The sequence below is a fragment of the Cynoglossus semilaevis genome, chromosome 9 (assembly GCF_000523025.1).
Source record: "Cynoglossus semilaevis isolate Cse_v1.0 chromosome 9, Cse_v1.0, whole genome shotgun sequence".
NCBI classification, from domain to species: domain Eukaryota; kingdom Metazoa; phylum Chordata; class Actinopteri; order Pleuronectiformes; family Cynoglossidae; genus Cynoglossus; species Cynoglossus semilaevis.
Window position 1 is genome coordinate 2,622,102 of NC_024315.1, and position 18,260 is coordinate 2,640,361.

The 18,260-nt window shown below is 41.0% G+C and overlaps 2 protein-coding genes across 6 annotated transcripts in view; one reads left to right on the plus strand and one right to left on the minus strand.

Moving 5' to 3' along the window:
• LOC112487448 (zinc finger protein 827-like) overlaps window positions 1–7,208 on the minus strand; it is a 34,239-nt gene extending 27,031 nt beyond the window's left edge. For 2 of the 4 annotated variants that reach the window (XM_025058273.1, XM_025058275.1), the window contains exons 1-2: window positions 7,106–7,208; window positions 1,346–1,713 (exon numbers count right to left, since the gene is read on the minus strand). The gene's annotated coding sequence lies outside the window, so the exon portion shown is untranslated. The remainder of the gene's footprint in view (window positions 1–1,345; window positions 1,714–7,105) is intronic. The other 2 variants (XM_025058274.1, XM_025058276.1) reach the window with 2 other exon arrangements.
• lsm6 (LSM6 homolog, U6 small nuclear RNA and mRNA degradation associated) lies at window positions 6,462–7,873 on the plus strand. 2 transcript variants are annotated; one of them, XM_008316437.3, is made up of 4 exons: window positions 6,462–6,586; window positions 6,979–7,084; window positions 7,193–7,306; window positions 7,688–7,873. In XM_008316437.3, the coding sequence occupies exons 1-4, from the start codon at window positions 6,497–6,499 to the stop codon at window positions 7,720–7,722; spliced, it is 345 nt and encodes a 114-aa protein (XP_008314659.2). In that variant the 5' UTR covers window positions 6,462–6,496; the 3' UTR covers window positions 7,723–7,873. The 2 variants fall into 2 exon arrangements, with proteins under 2 accessions (XP_008314659.2, XP_008314658.1); XM_008316436.3 differs by having other exon boundaries at window positions 6,576–6,682.
• Window positions 7,874–18,260: the final 10,387 nt, after the last annotated feature.

Genomic DNA, 18,260 nt, shown 5'->3' on the forward strand with positions numbered 1-18,260 from the left:
CCTTCAGCTACAGCAGCTACATTAGTTTTCCTTCTTGATATTACTGCTGTTTTAAGAGAGGGATCCGTCTGTGTTTGCTAAGCAGTATTCTGTGCTGGTAAATGCCGTCATTCTGCGTTTAGGTACACACACATACACAGCCCCACTGGTATAATGAAAACACACATAAAGAGGTCTAGCATGCTGTTGTACAAACATGTCTTTTTGTCAATAGGAACTATATGCAGAGGAGCTGCCCTTGCTCTGTGAGTCCTTTGTCTCCCCACATCCCCAAGCTCCACCTCCCTCTCAGGCAGCCCGTCCAATGGGAGAGCCTTCAGGTGTTGACCTTATCGGGTGGAGGTCAAAGCCGGGTCAGGGATCTGTTGCTAGGCTACTATCAGATAAGTGGCTAGTGTAGGCAGCAGTGGGTATCTCTGTCATTCAGGGCTTGTCATGTAATCTTGTTCATTTGGAGACAATTGTCAGCACGTCAGAAAGGCTATCTGGCCCATACTGTTGTAATGAAACACATTAAAATATTAAAACCAGCCATGCTGAGAATTGGCAGCTACACTTGGCACATGCCTTCTTTTTACACCCATGCCAACTGTCATGCAGTAACTTGAAACCTTGCAATTCTGGTGTGCGGCTGGTTGTTAAAAAGAAGAGAAAAGCTTGGTATTTATTTTAGTTTTTTTTTTCCAAAGCCACTTGGTTTTCATTTGATTTTGTAAAAAATCTTAATGAGTGGACGTTCCACTACAAAAAGTAGTTTCACATATAAAAACGTAGTTATTGCGTAATCATGTTAATTGGTGTAAACTTTACTAGATTTTAAAAATATGGCACTGCCCTGTAGGAAGAACAGGATGTTAAAAGTATTTATAACATTTGACAAATTGCCATTAAATACAAATGAGTAATTTAAACTCGGTGCTAACAGTGAAGCACTCAAATTAAATACAAATGAGTAATTAAAACTCGGTGCTAACAGTGAAGCACTCACACCTTTCTTCGTCTGTGCATGCATTTCCTGCAAATGCTCTCCATAAATAAATACATGAATGGCTCATGACTCATTTAGTGGTACAGGTGGCAAGGCATCTTGTTGTTTTCTAACCTATAACCTTTATATTGAGTACAAAGAGTTCTAGAGCAGTCTGTATGAAGACGGGGGAGGCAGGGTAGTAGGGAGAAAAAGAGAGAGAGGGAGACAGAGAGAGAGAGAGAGAGAAGAGTTGTTGCATCTTCACACAAACATGGTCTGTTCTCCCACTCTGCCATTCCACCACCTGGACTGAACTATCTGCGAGTCTGCGCCACGCAGTGATAAACGACACCAAACAAGACAATTTCTGCTCACACTGTGGGTCATACGGAGTAGGACGAGTTGACACAGCATCTGTGTCATATCACGGGTTCCTCTTTGGAAACACCTGCATTTTGTCAATGTCATCCTCTTGGCCGTTCAGGTCAATGTGAGGAACAAGACCTCAGACTGTTAGACGTACCGAGACCTAGATAAGGCACGTGGCAATTTATCCATGCCAGTCCTTGCACTGTAGCTTCAACATGGGATCTCGTCTGTTAGATTGGCGCATTGTGAAAAGAGGTTCTCAGTGTCTGGGCGCTTGCCAGCTGACATTCCATGGAGACAAATTGAGAGAAAGACTCCGGCAGATTTATCGGGCCATTGGCTCGCCTCAGGAATTCTCTGGTAACATGGCACTCCTGTGAAAGGGATAAAGAAATTAGTGTAAAACAGTCCTTCCCCACACCCCTTCTCACAGCACCTCACGCAGACAGCTAGAAGTATCGAGCCAGACGTTCAGCACACATGTGAACGCCTGCTTTTTTTTTGTCAAACATGTGGACGGACACCAGGCAGAAGTGGCTGAGCTCAAGTCCTGTTATTTCTATGAATATTCAAGAAGGTGGGCAAAGGAATGTTGCTGTACTCTGGCTGGTTGAGTCACAGGTCCTCTGTGGCAGGATGAGCTGCTGGTCAAATGACAGAGAAAAAGAGACAGAGAGGGAGAGAGAGAGAGAGAGAGAGAGATGCGAGTGCGAGTGTGTGTGGGATTCAAAAGGAAATGCTCCTGGCTGTCTTGGATATTTATTCCTTTCTAAAGCAATGAGGTGTTTGGAGAAAGGGGCCAGCTATGTTCTTTTTGCTACAGCCGGTGCAGGGAGCATTCTTCTACACTTGCTTTACAACAGTCAGTCAAAGTGGGAACATGTCCTCAACCTGACCTGTGTTTTACAACTGAGTGACTTTCTACAAACGCTCCAGATTAAAAGATTGTTAAAACACACTCTGTGACCTTCCCATTAAATATTAATACAACCATAGATTGCTATACATACATATATGTATATACATACGCCATAAAATAGTGAGGATAAATAATGAATTACTTGTTTAACCATCGCTGTTGGAAAGCCGTATCTTGGTTTTGCATACGAGCGAGACGTAATGCCATCCTCTATATCATCTGTCAGCATCTAGAGGTTATCTGCCAAGTTGATGAACAGAGGGATTGGCTATGAAACACAAGGTGTGACAGTGTGGCAATATGTTATAGTATGCAAGCAGAGCTCATCAGGAAAGAGAGGATGAGCGGCTTTGTTCCAAATGTCACGATGCATATTTATGGGTGCACTGGAGTGGCTCCTTGTATAAGTGCTGTTCACCATCTATCAGGCAAAAACACTACAGTGTCTCTTTGACTGAGTCGGTAGGGTAGGATTTTGTGACAAAACTCGAAGAATTTGCCCAAAGACTGAAGCTCCATTACTCTGTAAAACTGACACTGTGGCAGAAAAAGTAAACCGGTGTTAACAATGTTAATATTATTCTCACACAAGCCATACATTTAGGGAGAAAAATGAAGAGACAAAGATGTTAAAAGGAAGTGAAGTAGGGAAGGTGACATGGACAGAAGACGGTTAACTGAACACAAGCAGAGCCCCCTGGAAAATCCACTGAGCTCTCTCTCTCTCTCTCTCTCTTTCTCCACTGAGGAGGTTCTCTGGAGAGTTGTGCGCCGGTTGTTAGTGCTCGGCCGCACAGCACAGAACGGACAGTCTGACTGTCTGCAGTGCCTCTCCTTGGGGAAAGAACATGGCTTCAGGGCTGTAGCTGATTCGAGATGGTCCCAGAACAAACCCCTAGGGGACACCAACCAGGCAGAATGGCTCCACTGAACTTCTCTTTTCTGGGCTTTTTGCAAGCAACGAAACTTGGTGTGTGTGAGGAGTCAGAACAAGAGGAGGGCTTTCATCTCGACTGCTCAGTGGCTCAGCAGATTTCCTCCAAATTACAGGCGGTGATTACAACCCACCCTGTCTGCCTTGTGCCATCCCCTCGTCTCAGCATGGGGCCTCGGGCCAGCCAACCACTGTCAACTGTCAGTGCTCACAACCGATTCATTAAGAGTAGGATGTCATTGGTGTGGAAATAACAGGGATCAAAATCTAAAGCTAACAGACAGTAGCCGTAGTGCTCTTTGTTCAATCGTTGTAGTTTGGTGCAGTGACAGATCTGACTTGTTTTTGGGGACCAGACTTGCTGTACGGACCTCCATTCAATTCTGATCTATCAAATACATCATTCTTTATCATATTTGTTCGTAGCTTTAGCAGCAAATTATCACATGAGACTAACCTCTGTTGCCCCCAAACCAACAGATCCAAAAATCCAGCCACGCAGCAAATGTCTCCTCAGCACTTTTTTTCACATCACTTCTAAGCTATTACCTCCCATACAGTTGGGGATTACTGTGTAGCAAGAGTGAGGATACTCTGTCTACCAGCTGTTGTTTTATTTGAAAACTCCCTCAAGCTTTTCCATTATCCGCTCCATATCGAGCTTGACCTGAAGAGAAAACCTGGCCTCGCAAGGGTCAATGCAGTCTAGACTTTACTCCTCCTCATCCTGCATTGCTGAGCACCTCCTCCACCACCACCACCACCACATATCCAGCATATTGCTTTGGATACTGGGATGTGCCTCCTCCATCTTATTCCCTCTCACCTTGAGCCTGTACCTCAGTTGGTCCAGTTTCCCATTTCCCACCTACAATAGCATAGCCTGTCACCATAATCTGTCTATTTCACCAGCCCTCCCATTGGGGTTAGGGGTCAGAAGATGAAGATGGGATTTGTCTTTCACTTGACAGCTCTGCTGCTGCGTTTTCCCTCTTGTACTGGATGGACGGACCTTTTGAAACAAATTCCCTGTCTGTCTAGTCCACAACTGGTGGGTTGTTTATGTGCTGGTTCCAAAGTACAGAATATAAGATGAGGAAAAACACAAAATGGTAATAATGGTCGCCTACATTTAGTAAAGATGGCACACACTAACATACACAACACTGACTTTACTGCCACAAAAAATATTAATTTAATTTAATATATTTTGGATATGTACTCTAATTAAGGCAGAAAAAACAACATGACATCTTATGTAAAATTGATGCAAAACTGTAATAATTTCTGTCATTGTTTTAATTTAATCTAGGGCTGTCAATTGATTAAATTGTGTTACGTGATTAATCATAGGATAAATATTAATTCATCAGGATAATTCATGATTAGTCACCAAAAAAACAATTGCTGAAACAGAATAATTGGGTATGCAGTACAGTGTGTGTCATTATATGTGTGCATTTACAATTCTAATATGATTCATTTCACAAATTAATTTGGGTGGTTAAAGCCCTAATTTGAACCAAGAATAAAAATCATTATTTGTCATCTGTGGATGTTCTCCAAGTAAAATGCCCAGAGTCTCTAAACCTGTTCAACATTTTGCTGCAGTCTTAACGTCTTCTTATTGCCTGCATATTTACCTGCAGTGTATTAAAAACACCATCAAATATAAAGACGATATAAAGACGCTGTGGCTGTAGATTTAGATTGGGATGCTTTCTCTCTATTAAACTAAAAATGTTCATTGAATTGAAAATAAAAATAAAAACAATGCACCTTTTGTTCATACAATTAAAATCTAAAATCTGACTGTTCAGATACGTACACAACAATGTGGAAAATTGTCAAAGCTAGAGTAAACAAGTCGTTTTCTACTATACAACACCCCCCTCCCCCACCCCCGGTTTTATGACAAAAATAACTTGTAAATGTACCGAAGAACACAAAGGCCATGTTTTCAGACTACAAAAACATGCTGCATATTTTTTTTCTTTTGTGAAATTTCTTTAAAAGCCAGCAACAATGAAGGTAACCGGGGACAAATGAAGAGGAAAAAAAAGATCTTATTGAATATTCATTAACGGTTGCCTAGGTGTATACATGGCTCTTAACCACTCTTGTTTATGACTTAAGGACTTGTAGTACTGACCTTAGTTTAACACAGCAGCAGATACCAAATTAACCTCTAGCCTCCACAGGGCTAGCCATGCCCTGCTAACAAGCAACCTGTCTAGACACACAAGTACTTTATGATTCCACCTTTCACAATCCCTCTTCCTCTCCCTGTCTCCTCCTCACAACCTCTCTGTCTCTGTTAACACAAACTAACATAGCTCTCCCCCGTCTCCCTCCTCCCACCTTCCCTGTGTTCTCTTTTGTCTTTCACCTCACCATTTCAAAACTATTTCCCACTACATCATTTTTCTTGTAGCTCCCAACCTGTGCAGTGTTTGGGTCATGCACCCAGCAAACAGTTTTGTCAGGTGGTAGATTTTTTTTCCCTGCAAATAAATACACTTATCGTTTTCTCTCTCTCTCACGCACACACACACACTCACACTTTCCCCCGATGCTTCAGTGGATTGTATGAAGTAACAGTGATTTCCATGGGTACTACCAGGGCCATGTGGTTTTGTCCGTCATGACAGCTTGAGGTTGAAGTCAAATATCTCCACAGGGCTTAACAGTCATGCACATAGTTAGTTTTCTCACAATATGTTATTGTTTTTTTTTCAATTATACGTGTTGCCTCTGTTCAAATTTTTTGATAGTGTTTGTTTCTTCATAGTTACATAGACAGCCAATGCCAAATTGTTGATACAATTTCACAAAATAGTTCAAAACACTTTTCAATTCCAAATTGTTTCTCCATCCAAGATTGATCGTTTCTACTGCAGGTATACAGTAATCCAAACAATTAACCTCACATCAGTTATCTCATGTGTCCAACAAAAAAGACAACACATCAGACTCACATTGTTGTTTAAATATGTACTGAACTCGAATAACTGATCAATACATTGGCTTGTGTGAATAAAGTGCTCACGGTTATTTGTAAAAATTTTGTTGTTATTGTTTCTAGTTGTTTATGATTATTTGTAAAAAAAAAAAATGCTTTTGTTGTTATTGTTTCTAGTTGTTTAATTGTCTGTGAATTAATAAAATAAAATAAAAAAATCCCCAAAGAATTCCCACTCCGTTGGGTAAATTCCCCAAAGAATTCCCACTCCGTTGGGTTTTACACACAGTCAGACACAGTGTTCTTCCTTAAATCATATCGCACAACCATTGACGCCGCGTTATGACTATTGTTTTACCTGAACCGGCCACCGTACTTTGCTCTTCACTGATTGGCTCTTTCCATCACAATCGTTTGACAAACGTTAGCCGGGTAAGTAAAATGCTAGCAACCATGAGTTACCGAAGACTGAAATGATTCAAACAAATGTTTCTGCAAGGACCTAATCTCGACCTGATAGCACTCAAAGTACACGAATTTACTAAAGATAAATACCGCGTCAACTTCATTGTTTTCTAAGCATATTTAGAGTATTTATCAATTGGCAGCGTTTTGTGGCTAGCGGCTAATGCTACATGCGCGCATCAAAATTATGTTGTTTTTTGGCAAATGTGTTTGTGGTAATGTTAAAAAATATAAGGAAAATTAAACCAATACATTGAAAAAGAAACCACAATGTTTTGAAGGTTATACCTTTTGACGATGCATATTAAAAGCCCAACTTCGACTGGGAAGACGTTTTGTAATGTATTCTTTGCTTACAGATAATCGCCAACATGAGTCTGAGAAAGCAAACACCAAGCGACTTCCTTAAACAGATTATTGGGAGACCTGTGGTGGTCAAACTTAACTCGGGTGTTGATTACAGAGGTAATATGTCACAACACTTACCTGATTTCTTTAATAAGGATTATTTAGTGTTGCATCCGTCCTACCAAACTCTCTGACACACATTGAAGATGTCTGTTAACTTCACAGGTGTGTTGGCCTGCTTGGATGGTTACATGAATATTGCCATTGAGCAGACAGAGGAGTATGTTAACGGGCAGCTCAAAAACAAGTATGGAGATGCTTTTCTAAGAGGAAACAATGGTAAGTCAACACATGTTAGTAGAAGTAATATAGGGCATACCTAGTTAAATTACAGGCACATTTAAGCATCCAGTTAAATCATAATAGGACTCCAGCAGTTCCATGGACATTGTAACATTACTGAAAGGTTCTGTGTGACATCACCAACAGGTTTTTATGAGAGAGATGTCAAATAGTAATTTGGCAGTAGGTAAATAGAGATGTCAAATAATTTGTTAATATTTGAATTGATTTTTACACTCACAGTTTTACATTTGTTATATTTATTTAAGCCACCTAAATTACTTGCATAACATTAAAGTAACAAATTAAATTACTTCTAACCTGTAACCTTTGGTTGTTGCTAAATTTTAATCCTTGGTCTGATTTTATTTTCCACAGTTCTCTACATCAGCACCCAGAAGAGGAAAGTGTAAAGGAGATTTTTTTTAATTTATTTTTTTTCAGTATTTGATGCAAGCCTAGGCGACTGTCTTGTGATTTTGGTTCTGTAAAGCTCGAATTCATGAAAAACATTTGATTTTGTAAAAGTGAAATGTGTTAATAAACTCCTTGTTTTGACCTGTGTTTTGATTTACTGTTCGTTTCTTTTCAATATAGTTGAGTTTTAATGGCAAAGGAGACGTGGGCGAATACTTCATATTCAGGCTCATTAATAGTAATATAATAACAGGTTAATTTAAAAATATCTGTAAAGCTTTTTTATTGCTATGAAATCTGAACCTTTTTTTTTTCTGAGTGACTATTCCTGGAGCAGACAGAAGTACCAAATCTACTACTGTTTTATTATTAATCAAGGATTTAAAAAGGATTAGTGTATAATATTTTATCTTTTTAGATTAATGTAAAGCTGAAAAATGTAATTAGTCTTCATATGATTGCCTTCAGAAACAAACTACACTTCATTTACATGCACAAATGTAATAATATATGAAAATGATTTGTCGGCACTAAGGTCATCAGATTTTCCCAGTGCTGCTGTGGGCACGTTGACTTGAATTAGATCGACTTACATCACAGTCCAACATCAGTCTGATATTATACTGGAGGAGTGTGGTTGGTAATAAGATAAGTAAGAGGCTCAGAACACTGACTGTCAACAGAATACTATTACTGATGTTCAGGGACTGTGCTCAGCTGATGGCCAACAATATCTGTCTGTCTTTGTTTAGCAGATTTCTTATTAATCTAGCTAATAAAAGGGAGTGCAGTTATAACAGATGTACAGTTGTACTTTGCATTTGAAAATATGTAAATTAAAATTGTGATAAGAAAAATATATTCTGGCGTGAGTTTTGAGCATAGACGGTCTACAGAAAGTAGTCTACAAAAACACCATTGATTCTGTGTTAGTCCAAACTGCTTTTCTGAAATAAAGGACCAATACTATACCATACTATACTACTGAGGCTTTTTTTTTTATAAAGACATCAGTGCAGCCATGCTACTATGTCTCTGCAGTCAGTAGAGTCCTCACTTAACCTGACGCCTGCCCCAGTTTATGAAACGACCTCAGTACCTTTTTTTTGACACTACAATGTTAATCAAACTGAACTCGAACACGTGCAAAGTAAATTTTTACCTCCTGCTGGTCATTCAGACATTCATGACTAGGTGTGACCACAGGGCTACATTATAAATGATGCCACCTGCAGGTTTTGTGTGGCTGCATTAACATGCCAGCGGATGTACAAGATTGAACCCAGTGCCCTTGTGCAACAGTCCTCCATGTTTTACTGCTCGTGAATGTCTGAGAGCGTGCAGCTTACATTCTGTCATCTGAAACTGCACATTAACGATCTTTGTTCTTGTGAACGGCTCGTGGCATTTTGACTCGTGCAGATGAACATGATGGGTTGGTTTTTTTTGTTGTTGTTGTTGCGAGAATCAAAGAATTACAATTTTATGTCGTTTCAGAGTGTGATAATTTAGCAAATGAGTATAAAAGAGGCATCACCCCATTACGCTAGGATATGAATGCTATAAATATATGATTCATTAGACTCTTAATGAGAGAGCGTTAGTGTGGATGCTGTGAAGGGAATTCTTTGCCTTCCAAGGGTGGATTTTTCAGAGCCTTGTTTTTCCACCCGTACATGCGCACTCTGGCCCCTGGAAAGAGACAAAAGGCTGCCAAGGTCAAGCCCGACTTGAGAATGAAGGACATGTTATTGATCAAACTCTGCTGAGCTGCAGCTGTACAGAAGGGGATGTTGAGGGGGATTGAGCTGCAATGCACATCCGCATGCATTCACTCACACACACACATACACACTAAGGTAGCCACTGAGTGATGTGTACACAAACGCATTGTACACAGTGCAGCACACAAAGAATCATTATGGCACCTAGTGAGGGTTAGTACAGGCAAATATTTACCCACTGGAATCATAACTGAGCCGCTGGCAGTGTGGCCTCGCAGGGAACCTAATTAATACCATTCAGACAAATGACCTGGTGGCAGGCATCATGATATTGAACCATGAGCATAAAAAAGGAAGAAGAACACCCCCCCCAACAAAACACTGAACTCATCAAGTTGCTCATGTTCTCATCCTGCATGTGGATGTCAACACAAGGTATTGATTTCAGCCTTCCAGATCATTTCCAAGCTAATATCTTTTCAGTCGGGATCATTACGGAGAATGAATCTGATTAATTTGTGATACCAGGCTTATTTAATGTCGCTGTTTTTGTTTTTTGAGGGGGGGAGGGGGTTGCCTGATTTATCTGTTTTGATTTTTGTTTGGAGGGGGGGAGGGGGTTGCCTGATTTATTTTTTTCACTCAAAATTCCCATTTCTCGACGCTTAGTGTCGTTCATGAGAGTCACTCATCAGCACTCCATCAGAGCAGACTGTGGAGGATGCTGTAGTGTCTCAGTGTTGACGTAGGGAGGTGAGTGATGGAGGGGAGAGGACAAAGGAGGATAGGAGAGGTGACAGTCTCGTTATGTAGGAGGTAAAAAAAAAAACAGGCAAAGGGGAGACTCAAGGCTTACAGCACCACCACCTGCCAGAGTGACAGAACTGCAGTGGCTATACAGGGGCATGAGGGAGGAAGGAGGGAGGAAGGGAGGAGAGACAGAGGAGTATGACTTTGGCCCTGACTGATCACTGCAGCATGACTATCTAGGCTTTTCACAGGGGATCACAGGATGACAAGGACAGCGGGTGACCATCAGAGTCCGGCTCTTACACGTGCTCATTTGGAGGACATCACTCTGCCTTGACAGGAAAAATGCATTAAGAGCATTTTTGTGTGTGTGTGTATGGATTTATTTGACAGTTTTAATTAAGAGTCTACTGTTAATCACAGAGTTTGTATTTTCACCAGGGTCAATGTTAATGTGAAGAGGAGTCACGCAGTATGGCATATCTCCATAATCAAACTTTACATCACAGTTAAACATCCAATGTGGGAAAAAAATATCCATACAGACAACTGAACGAAACAAAATGGAGCAATAAATGAGCTAAACTCTGGAGAGGATTCAACACTTACACTCACGCAAGTCAGAGGTGCCCAAACATGGGTCCACGGCCAGGGTCTGGGGGTCACACTGTACTGGGCTGGAGAGAGAATAATACAAAAACATAAAACAAAAAGTTAGTAATGTGAAAAGACATTTTATTTTGAAAAATGACCATATTTCTCCCAAGTGCAAAAGACTGACACATGTCAAAAGGGTTGTCAGAATAAAAGTCCCGGAGACGGACAATATTTTCTTGAATAAAATAAAAATAATATTTAGAGTCACATTTGAAGTACAGAACACACCCTAACCTGAAATCTCCACTGCCACTATACATGCATTTAAAAGAGTTTATTACAAAGAAGTACACACCACTGTTTGAGAACTGCAGATCTCCACTGCCACTATACATGTATTTAAAAGAGTTTATTACAAAGAAGTACAGTCGATGGGTGGCTTTCATGAAAAAGAGGCTGAACATATGGTTCATGTAGACAAACCTCTCTTGCCTAACATCTTCACAAGACCTTTGACCTAGGGCTCCCTGACATAGGATGGAACATTACAAAAACAAAAACAAGTAAGGTACCATCCTCCTATCTTCACAAGACCTTTGACCTAGGGCTCCCTGACATAGGATGGAACATTACAAAAACAAAAACCACAAATGGAGAACATAAAGAAAAAATATAGAGTTAGTAAAGATCATAGAGGGTTGTTAATAGAGTTAGTAAAGATCATAGAGGGTTCCCATAGTACCTGACTGAACCTAAACAAACCAAACTCAAGTAGAGAATTTGAAGCACTACAAACCCATACATGGACTACATCATGTAATTGGTCAACCAAAGGAACTAAAGGTTGCCATATGATCAGAGGTTAAAATATAGGCCAAGTTTACTGCACATTTTCAAACAGCTCCTATTAGACTGGATTGATTCATTAGTAGTTACAAATACAACAGTAATTTAACACACAACCTCCAGGTGTCTCTTATGAAGGTAAAGGTGAGAACGACGGTTACATCACAGGTTACATCGCGTTATAATTAAAATATCGTGTATTAAATCTGAACACATTTGGACTCCGTTAAACTGAGATCAAATCGAACGCATCACACGACCTTGTATCCCCCTTGCCCGCGTGCACAGATGTAATTAGCGTTTTACTTTTGCATGTGTAAGACGGCCTCCTGGCTCACAGTGTACTGGGACGTGTTCTGTCCTCCGTGAACTTGACTGCCTCTGACCTCAGCCTGACAGCCCCGTCACGTGTTTAGGATGTAAACGACGGCCGTGACCTCCACGCCCTCTGTCTGCGCTCTCACATTCCACCGGCTGGGTCACAGGTCCTGTTACGTTACTGCAGAATAAACAAACACCTTGGAAACAGCTTAACAATGACAGGCTGGAAGTGAACGCAGCTGCTACTCATTAATGAAGGAGCACTCTTTGTGTGTCTGTCAATTCATCAATGGTCAATCTAAGAAAACATGTACGGATGGCTCTGCTGCAGCCGACTTTTACTGAGCGTGTGCGTCCGGATGTTTACTGACCTTTGCTGTTGTCTTTTATTGATGTCATTTCAAGTTCAAATGTGATTGTGTTCAGTCTTAATGGATGTAGCGGTCCGTGCTGCTCTACAAACCCTGGGTTCTTTATTTAGCCCGTGCAGAGGAGAGCTGACCTTGGCCAGAAACGTGACCCCTGACCTTCTTATCTGAGAGAAGCTATTCCCAGACTGGACCAAAGCTTTTGTGGTTTATCTGAGTCTCAAATGGTGGTGAGGTGGAGATGGTAAGGTCGGGTGGGAGAGCGGGAGGTGAGGGGGGGGGGGTGGTGGCATACGTAGGTACCAACTGGAGGGCAGAGAGCGGGGCTGTTGCATTCAGAGGGCATTAGTTAGGTATGTCCTGCACCGACATAAAGAGGTGAAAGACACGAGCCAGAAACACCCTGATATACAGTACAGTGACACGGACCACGTGAGGCCTTGACCTTTGCCCCAGAGGCCTCTCCAGTTTGTTGCACAACTGTTGGTTCTGTTTCGGACTCACACCTGCCTGATATCTATACAGCATGTAAACCACACTGTATATTGATCTGTTAATGCACATCATCGTGACTCTTGATGAAGACACATATACATATACATATATATGTATATATGTCTATAGATAGATTTATAGATTATATATTACATATATATTTACATATATATATGTATATATATAAACAGCCTAAGATTATGGCACACATGTCACAAAATGTAAGTACATATATGTATATATATAAACAGCCTAACATTATGGCACACATGTCACAAAATGTAATCCATAAAAGGAAAGTAACTTCCAAACAAATAATACTTTATTGAATCCTTTCCCAAACACCTACTTCAAGTACAAGGTTGAAAGAGCAACATTTAGAGAAGGTGAAATAAAGGCTGCAGTTTCCCTCTGCCTTTTAGCTCCAGATTAATATTACTTATCCTGTTTATCAGGCCAGTCTCACCACCGCGCACACGAGATTTGCATAAAACACAAACTGGCCGTGCACTCAGGCAATTACCCTCCATTACGCTGCTGTTCCAATTGCCAATTTGTCTGCCATGCAAGGTAATCCCATGTGTTGTTGGCATGCACCCAAAATGGTAATAATGGTATTGCAAGAGTCTTGTGTTGTTGTTTCCTCTCAGACTAACGGCCATGGGCGGCTGCTGGGTCACGAGATGAAATGTTAAGGAAGTGGAAATGTTTGCACGGCCGTCCTGAACCTTTGCCCTTGAGGACAGCAGAACAAAGGCTTTTAGGCTGCACATATTAAAACGATTTGGTCTCGTCCTTTGAAAACAAAGGACGTACAAAGGAGAGTTAATGTTCCACGTAAAAAGGTTTTTTAACTGAAAAATGAGTCGGCATATCACTGCTTATCAGTGTTAGGCATATTACTTTATTATATATTAGTTTTTTTTAAAAAACACTATGATGTTACATTTAATGAGCAAAATAACAAAATACTGGTTTAGTTTCACTACATTGTTTGAATTTATCTCAGTTAACTAGCAGTAAAATGCTCCAACATTTCCTAATATAACAGCCACACAGTGAGAGAGGGGTTAGTGTCTTGCCTTAGAGCAAACTTGAAGAGGGAGGGGAGTGGGGCTGGGGGAGGTACAGGGGGGTCAAGGGGGGCGTTTACTTCCACTGTCAACATTATTGATTTTCTTTTCTTTTCTTTTTCTTTTTTTTATGAAAAACCCCTCAACATCCAAAATGAATTGTTATTGACATTTAGTGTGTTCCAGATACAGAAGGTTCACGAGCCAGAACTGGTCTCTAGGCCAGGAGTTTGAGACCCTTCCCTCGCAGCAGGAAGTCCACGAGCTCATGGGTTCGATTCCGTGTCGTTATGTCTTTAAAAGCCTCTGTATTAATGTTTATTTCAGGCAGACATGAAGACAGCTGTGGTGAAAAGCTCAGTGGTTTGACTCATTGCACTAAGAGGACCTGTGATATTGCTCAAGGGTAAAACCTGGCAGAAGAGTTATGACTTAAGTCCATCTCTGGCCATCAGGGAGGTCATAAGGAGGCTACAGACTCAACCGCACAAACACATTCACCTAACTCTTAGGAACACTGGGGAAGCTAGCTAATCAATCACACACACACACGCACATATACACACACACTGGACCTGTGCCAGAGTCAGAGTCAGGGCTCTGTCATAAACACAATTACAGCCTTTCAGTCTTGGGCCAGAGCTGAGTGTCTGACTTTGTGTATGTGAGTGTGTGTGTGTGTGTTTGTGAAGGTGGCCTATATGATCAGTGGCATCCAGCAGACGGAGAACAAACAACTTTAACATCCAGATTTGATTTCCATCCCATACAGAACTTTGTGAGAACGAGAGCCATAAAATTGAAAGTGACACTGCCCAGAGTCGCCACCGACGCGTTCTGTAAACGCACTTCACTTTGAGAGTTTAAAACCATGCACTTAAAATGATACACACGCACACACACACACATGCCATTAGCATTCAAAGAGCAACTTTTACAAGGAAGACCCGTAGAAGGACATGGGAAGGAAGACATCAGACAGATGTGCGGTCTGACGTCCGATGGCGGTTCAACCTAAACACAGTCTTACATCAGGTGTTTTTGTTGATTCTCATCCATGATGTGATGAAGTAGTTACAAAATACTTCAACTACAACCTTCAAATTAAATGTCATAAATAAAGGGCTGTTCACCCGGTCCGCGCCAAATTTAAACCCCTTGCACCCTCTAGTGGTCCAACCTGGTGGTGATTTTTTCTCCCACAGCTGCTGACTTCTCCCTCTTCTTGCTCCTTATTTTTAATTACCCTGGATTTGTTGCTTTGCTGTAATGAAACAGCCAGAGGAGCCTGGAGACTGAAAATCCTGTCAGCTTCGCCCTGCAGCGATCCCCTTACCCCCCAAAACTGGGTCCCCTTTAACAAGAACCACTGTTTGAAGCTGAGCGGAAATAAAAAATTCAAAAGACCTGGGTGGCTGCGTCAATGCCTTGAGATGAATAATTAAGAAATCTGCATTCCCAGATAATGGAGAAGGATATTTGAGTACAACTCTATGTAAATCCACGGGAGGAACTCTTTTGTATTTTGTCTGTGTGGAACTTGTACGTGACTTTGTCTCGTTTCCTTTTATTTCTCCGAGTAAAGAGAGACTGGAATATTCATCCGTTTTTTTTTTCCGCACAGAGTCTGTGGCTGTGTTTATCACCCAGAATGAGGCAAATCACTTTAAAATGAAAATCCCTACAAATAGGACACGTTCTCATCCGTGCCCCTGCTCTAATAGGATACATATCTATATTAATGCTGTCGGTCGGCTGCTTAATCAGAGGCGGAGGGAGTGGTGTTCAACCCATCCATTACCTAGGATCAATAATTAAAGGCCTCATGAACAAGGTTGTTTAATTTTGATACAATTACACAGTAAAATGAGATGATATTAGTTGAGGAAAAAACGGGAATCAAACAGGTTCCTTCCTAGATTAAACGGCGTCAGTAAACACACATGAGCACCAAACATGAGGTTTCCCTGCAGCTCAAACGTTTTATACTCCTGTACCACCTGAGAAAACACTGAGCTCTCTGAGTACCACCATGATGACCAACATTAGAATATAATCCGTTTGTCACTGGAATTCTCACCGTTGTGTAATAATAATAAAAAAATAAAAACCATAACTATTCACACTGTGTTCACTCTGTGTCTGACAGTGTTAAAGAAAACATATTTGTGGATGAATTCTCTCCCTCTCCTTCTCCTTCTTCTTCTTCTTCTTCTTCTTCTTCTTCTTCTTCTTCTCCTTCTTCTTCTTCTCCTTCTCCTCCTTTTTCTTCTCCTCCTTTTTCTTCTTCTTCTTTTCTCCCCCTTTCTCCTCCTGTCATTACACAGCCGGGCTCACTACTCCCTCTGCTCGTATAAATCACAGAGCCTGGGCCTGTTTGATTTCACACCCGATGACTCATCACAGGTTTAACTCCTCACATTAAAGCCCGCTGACAATTTTATTGCCTCCATATTGGAAAAAGACTGAATATGTTGTGCTGGTGCTACAACAGAGAGCCCTCTGTCTCCATAACTCATCTCCCCTGATGGAGGCAGCGCAACTGAATCATCTCTGCTGCCAGCTTAAGTGTGTGAGTGTGTTTGACCATAGCATTTGTTGTGTGCTTACATGTGTGTGTGTGTGTGTTTGTGAATGAACGTTAGTCCTAATTAAGTATCAGCAGCTCCTTGGAGCACGGGGAGATTCGACTTCACAGCCATTAAATCAGGACAATGCTTTTTGTGTCACTGGCTCTGGTGTGCCTTGTCCTGCTTCCCCTCCTGTTCCTCCCTCCACCCCCCCCCCCCCCCCCCCCCCCCCTCCCCGCTGTACCCTTCCACCTCCTCACCCTCCGTCACCCTTCATCTCCCAGCTGCCATGCAGCCTAAGGCTCCAAAAATAAACGACGGCTTCCCAAGTGCACGGTCAAGGCCAGGCAAGTTGGCAGGGCCGGGCCTCCGACGAGATCAGTCTTAGTGACTGCTTACTGGTCTGCCCTCTACTGGTAGACTGTCATTACTACAAGGTATCTACTCAGAGGGCATATGGTGTACAGGATAAGTCTGTAACTGCCTTATTAACATTACATATTTATTTAGATAAATACAACCCTGATTCAGCGCCGCTCTGTTTTCATCTCAGGAAATAAAAAAAATAATAAAAAAATAGAGATAGTTTATTTTTAATTAAGAATAAATTTGATAAAATGATGGGACCAGAACACTGTTACCCCCCGTCTATGTTCGTCTATATGACAGTGACAGAAAGAACAAATGACTGTTCTTCCACTAGGTGGCAGCAGATAGATATAAAACCTAAGGAAAAAAAAGGCAGCTGCCTGTGTCTTTTTTCAATTCCTGTGAGTATATCAGCACCGCGTTCAAGTAAAGGGGGTCGGGGTTCATACGTAGATTGAGTGGAAATTGAAACCAGAAGATCATGAAATACGTGCTGAGATCTGGTACTGGTGATTTGATACTGGTATTAGATAAACAAGACAATTAAACAGTATAAAAACAAGGAGTCAGTGAGTTCATCTGAAACAAACTTTCATTTTTCAAACGTCTTTTGTTTTGTTCCCAAAACTTCAACCTTTCCGAATTCCCCGTGTAATTAAAGATTCATAACGAACACACTCTTTTGTTTACAGGCTGTTTACACACGTCCCAGCCGATGACACACACTAACCTGATTCCAGTCTTTCCTTTTCAGGTTGGCACACAGGAGATCCACGTTGAAACTGACTCCCAGACGACGCCGACTCTCAGTGTTCACCCCCGTTAGTCTGGATGACAGAGAAGATGAAGTGAGGACAGTGAAGAGTCAAAGTGGGTCAGAGGAGAGCTTTTTCAAACTCTGACTTCACATTCAGAACTCCTGTCATGATAGATGGAAAAAAATACTCCAGTAAAGACTATAAAAATGAGTCAAAATAAGTAGTGTTTTTTTTTTTTTGGGGGGGGGGTGGAGTCAAAATAAGTAGTGTTTTTTGGGGGGTAATAAACAGCAGTGGAGTTCTCAGTTTAAGGTTTGGAATTAAATAAATAACATTTTCTAGTTTTTATATTTAATAATATACAGTATTTAATGTAATATTTAGTAATATTTAGTAATACTCGCTTTACTTCTTATTATTTGGACTGAGTACACCAGTGAACCCTTAACATTTCCTGCTGCTGAACTTCATTCAAACACTGTAAATCCTACAAAACTGCTGTTGTCTCAAAAAATTAATTAATAAATAAAACTGTAAAACAGTTCTTTCTTCAATGGCAGATGATAAACAAGAGAGATAAATGCAGAATTGTTCATACAAAAGTGAATAATTATTATAATAATTAGAATTATTATTAGAATTGCATTGACTAAAATGGATCTG

Coding starts and splice junctions, on each gene's coding strand:
- lsm6 (XM_008316437.3), top strand. CDS start 6,497: ATGACTATTGTTTTACCTGAACCGGCCACCGTACTTTGCTCTTCACTG. Junction 6,587..6,978: donor GTTTGACAAACGTTAGCCGG/GTAAGTAAAATG, acceptor CTTTGCTTACAG/ATAATCGCCAACATGAGTCT. Junction 7,085..7,192: donor CTCGGGTGTTGATTACAGAG/GTAATATGTCAC, acceptor TTAACTTCACAG/GTGTGTTGGCCTGCTTGGAT.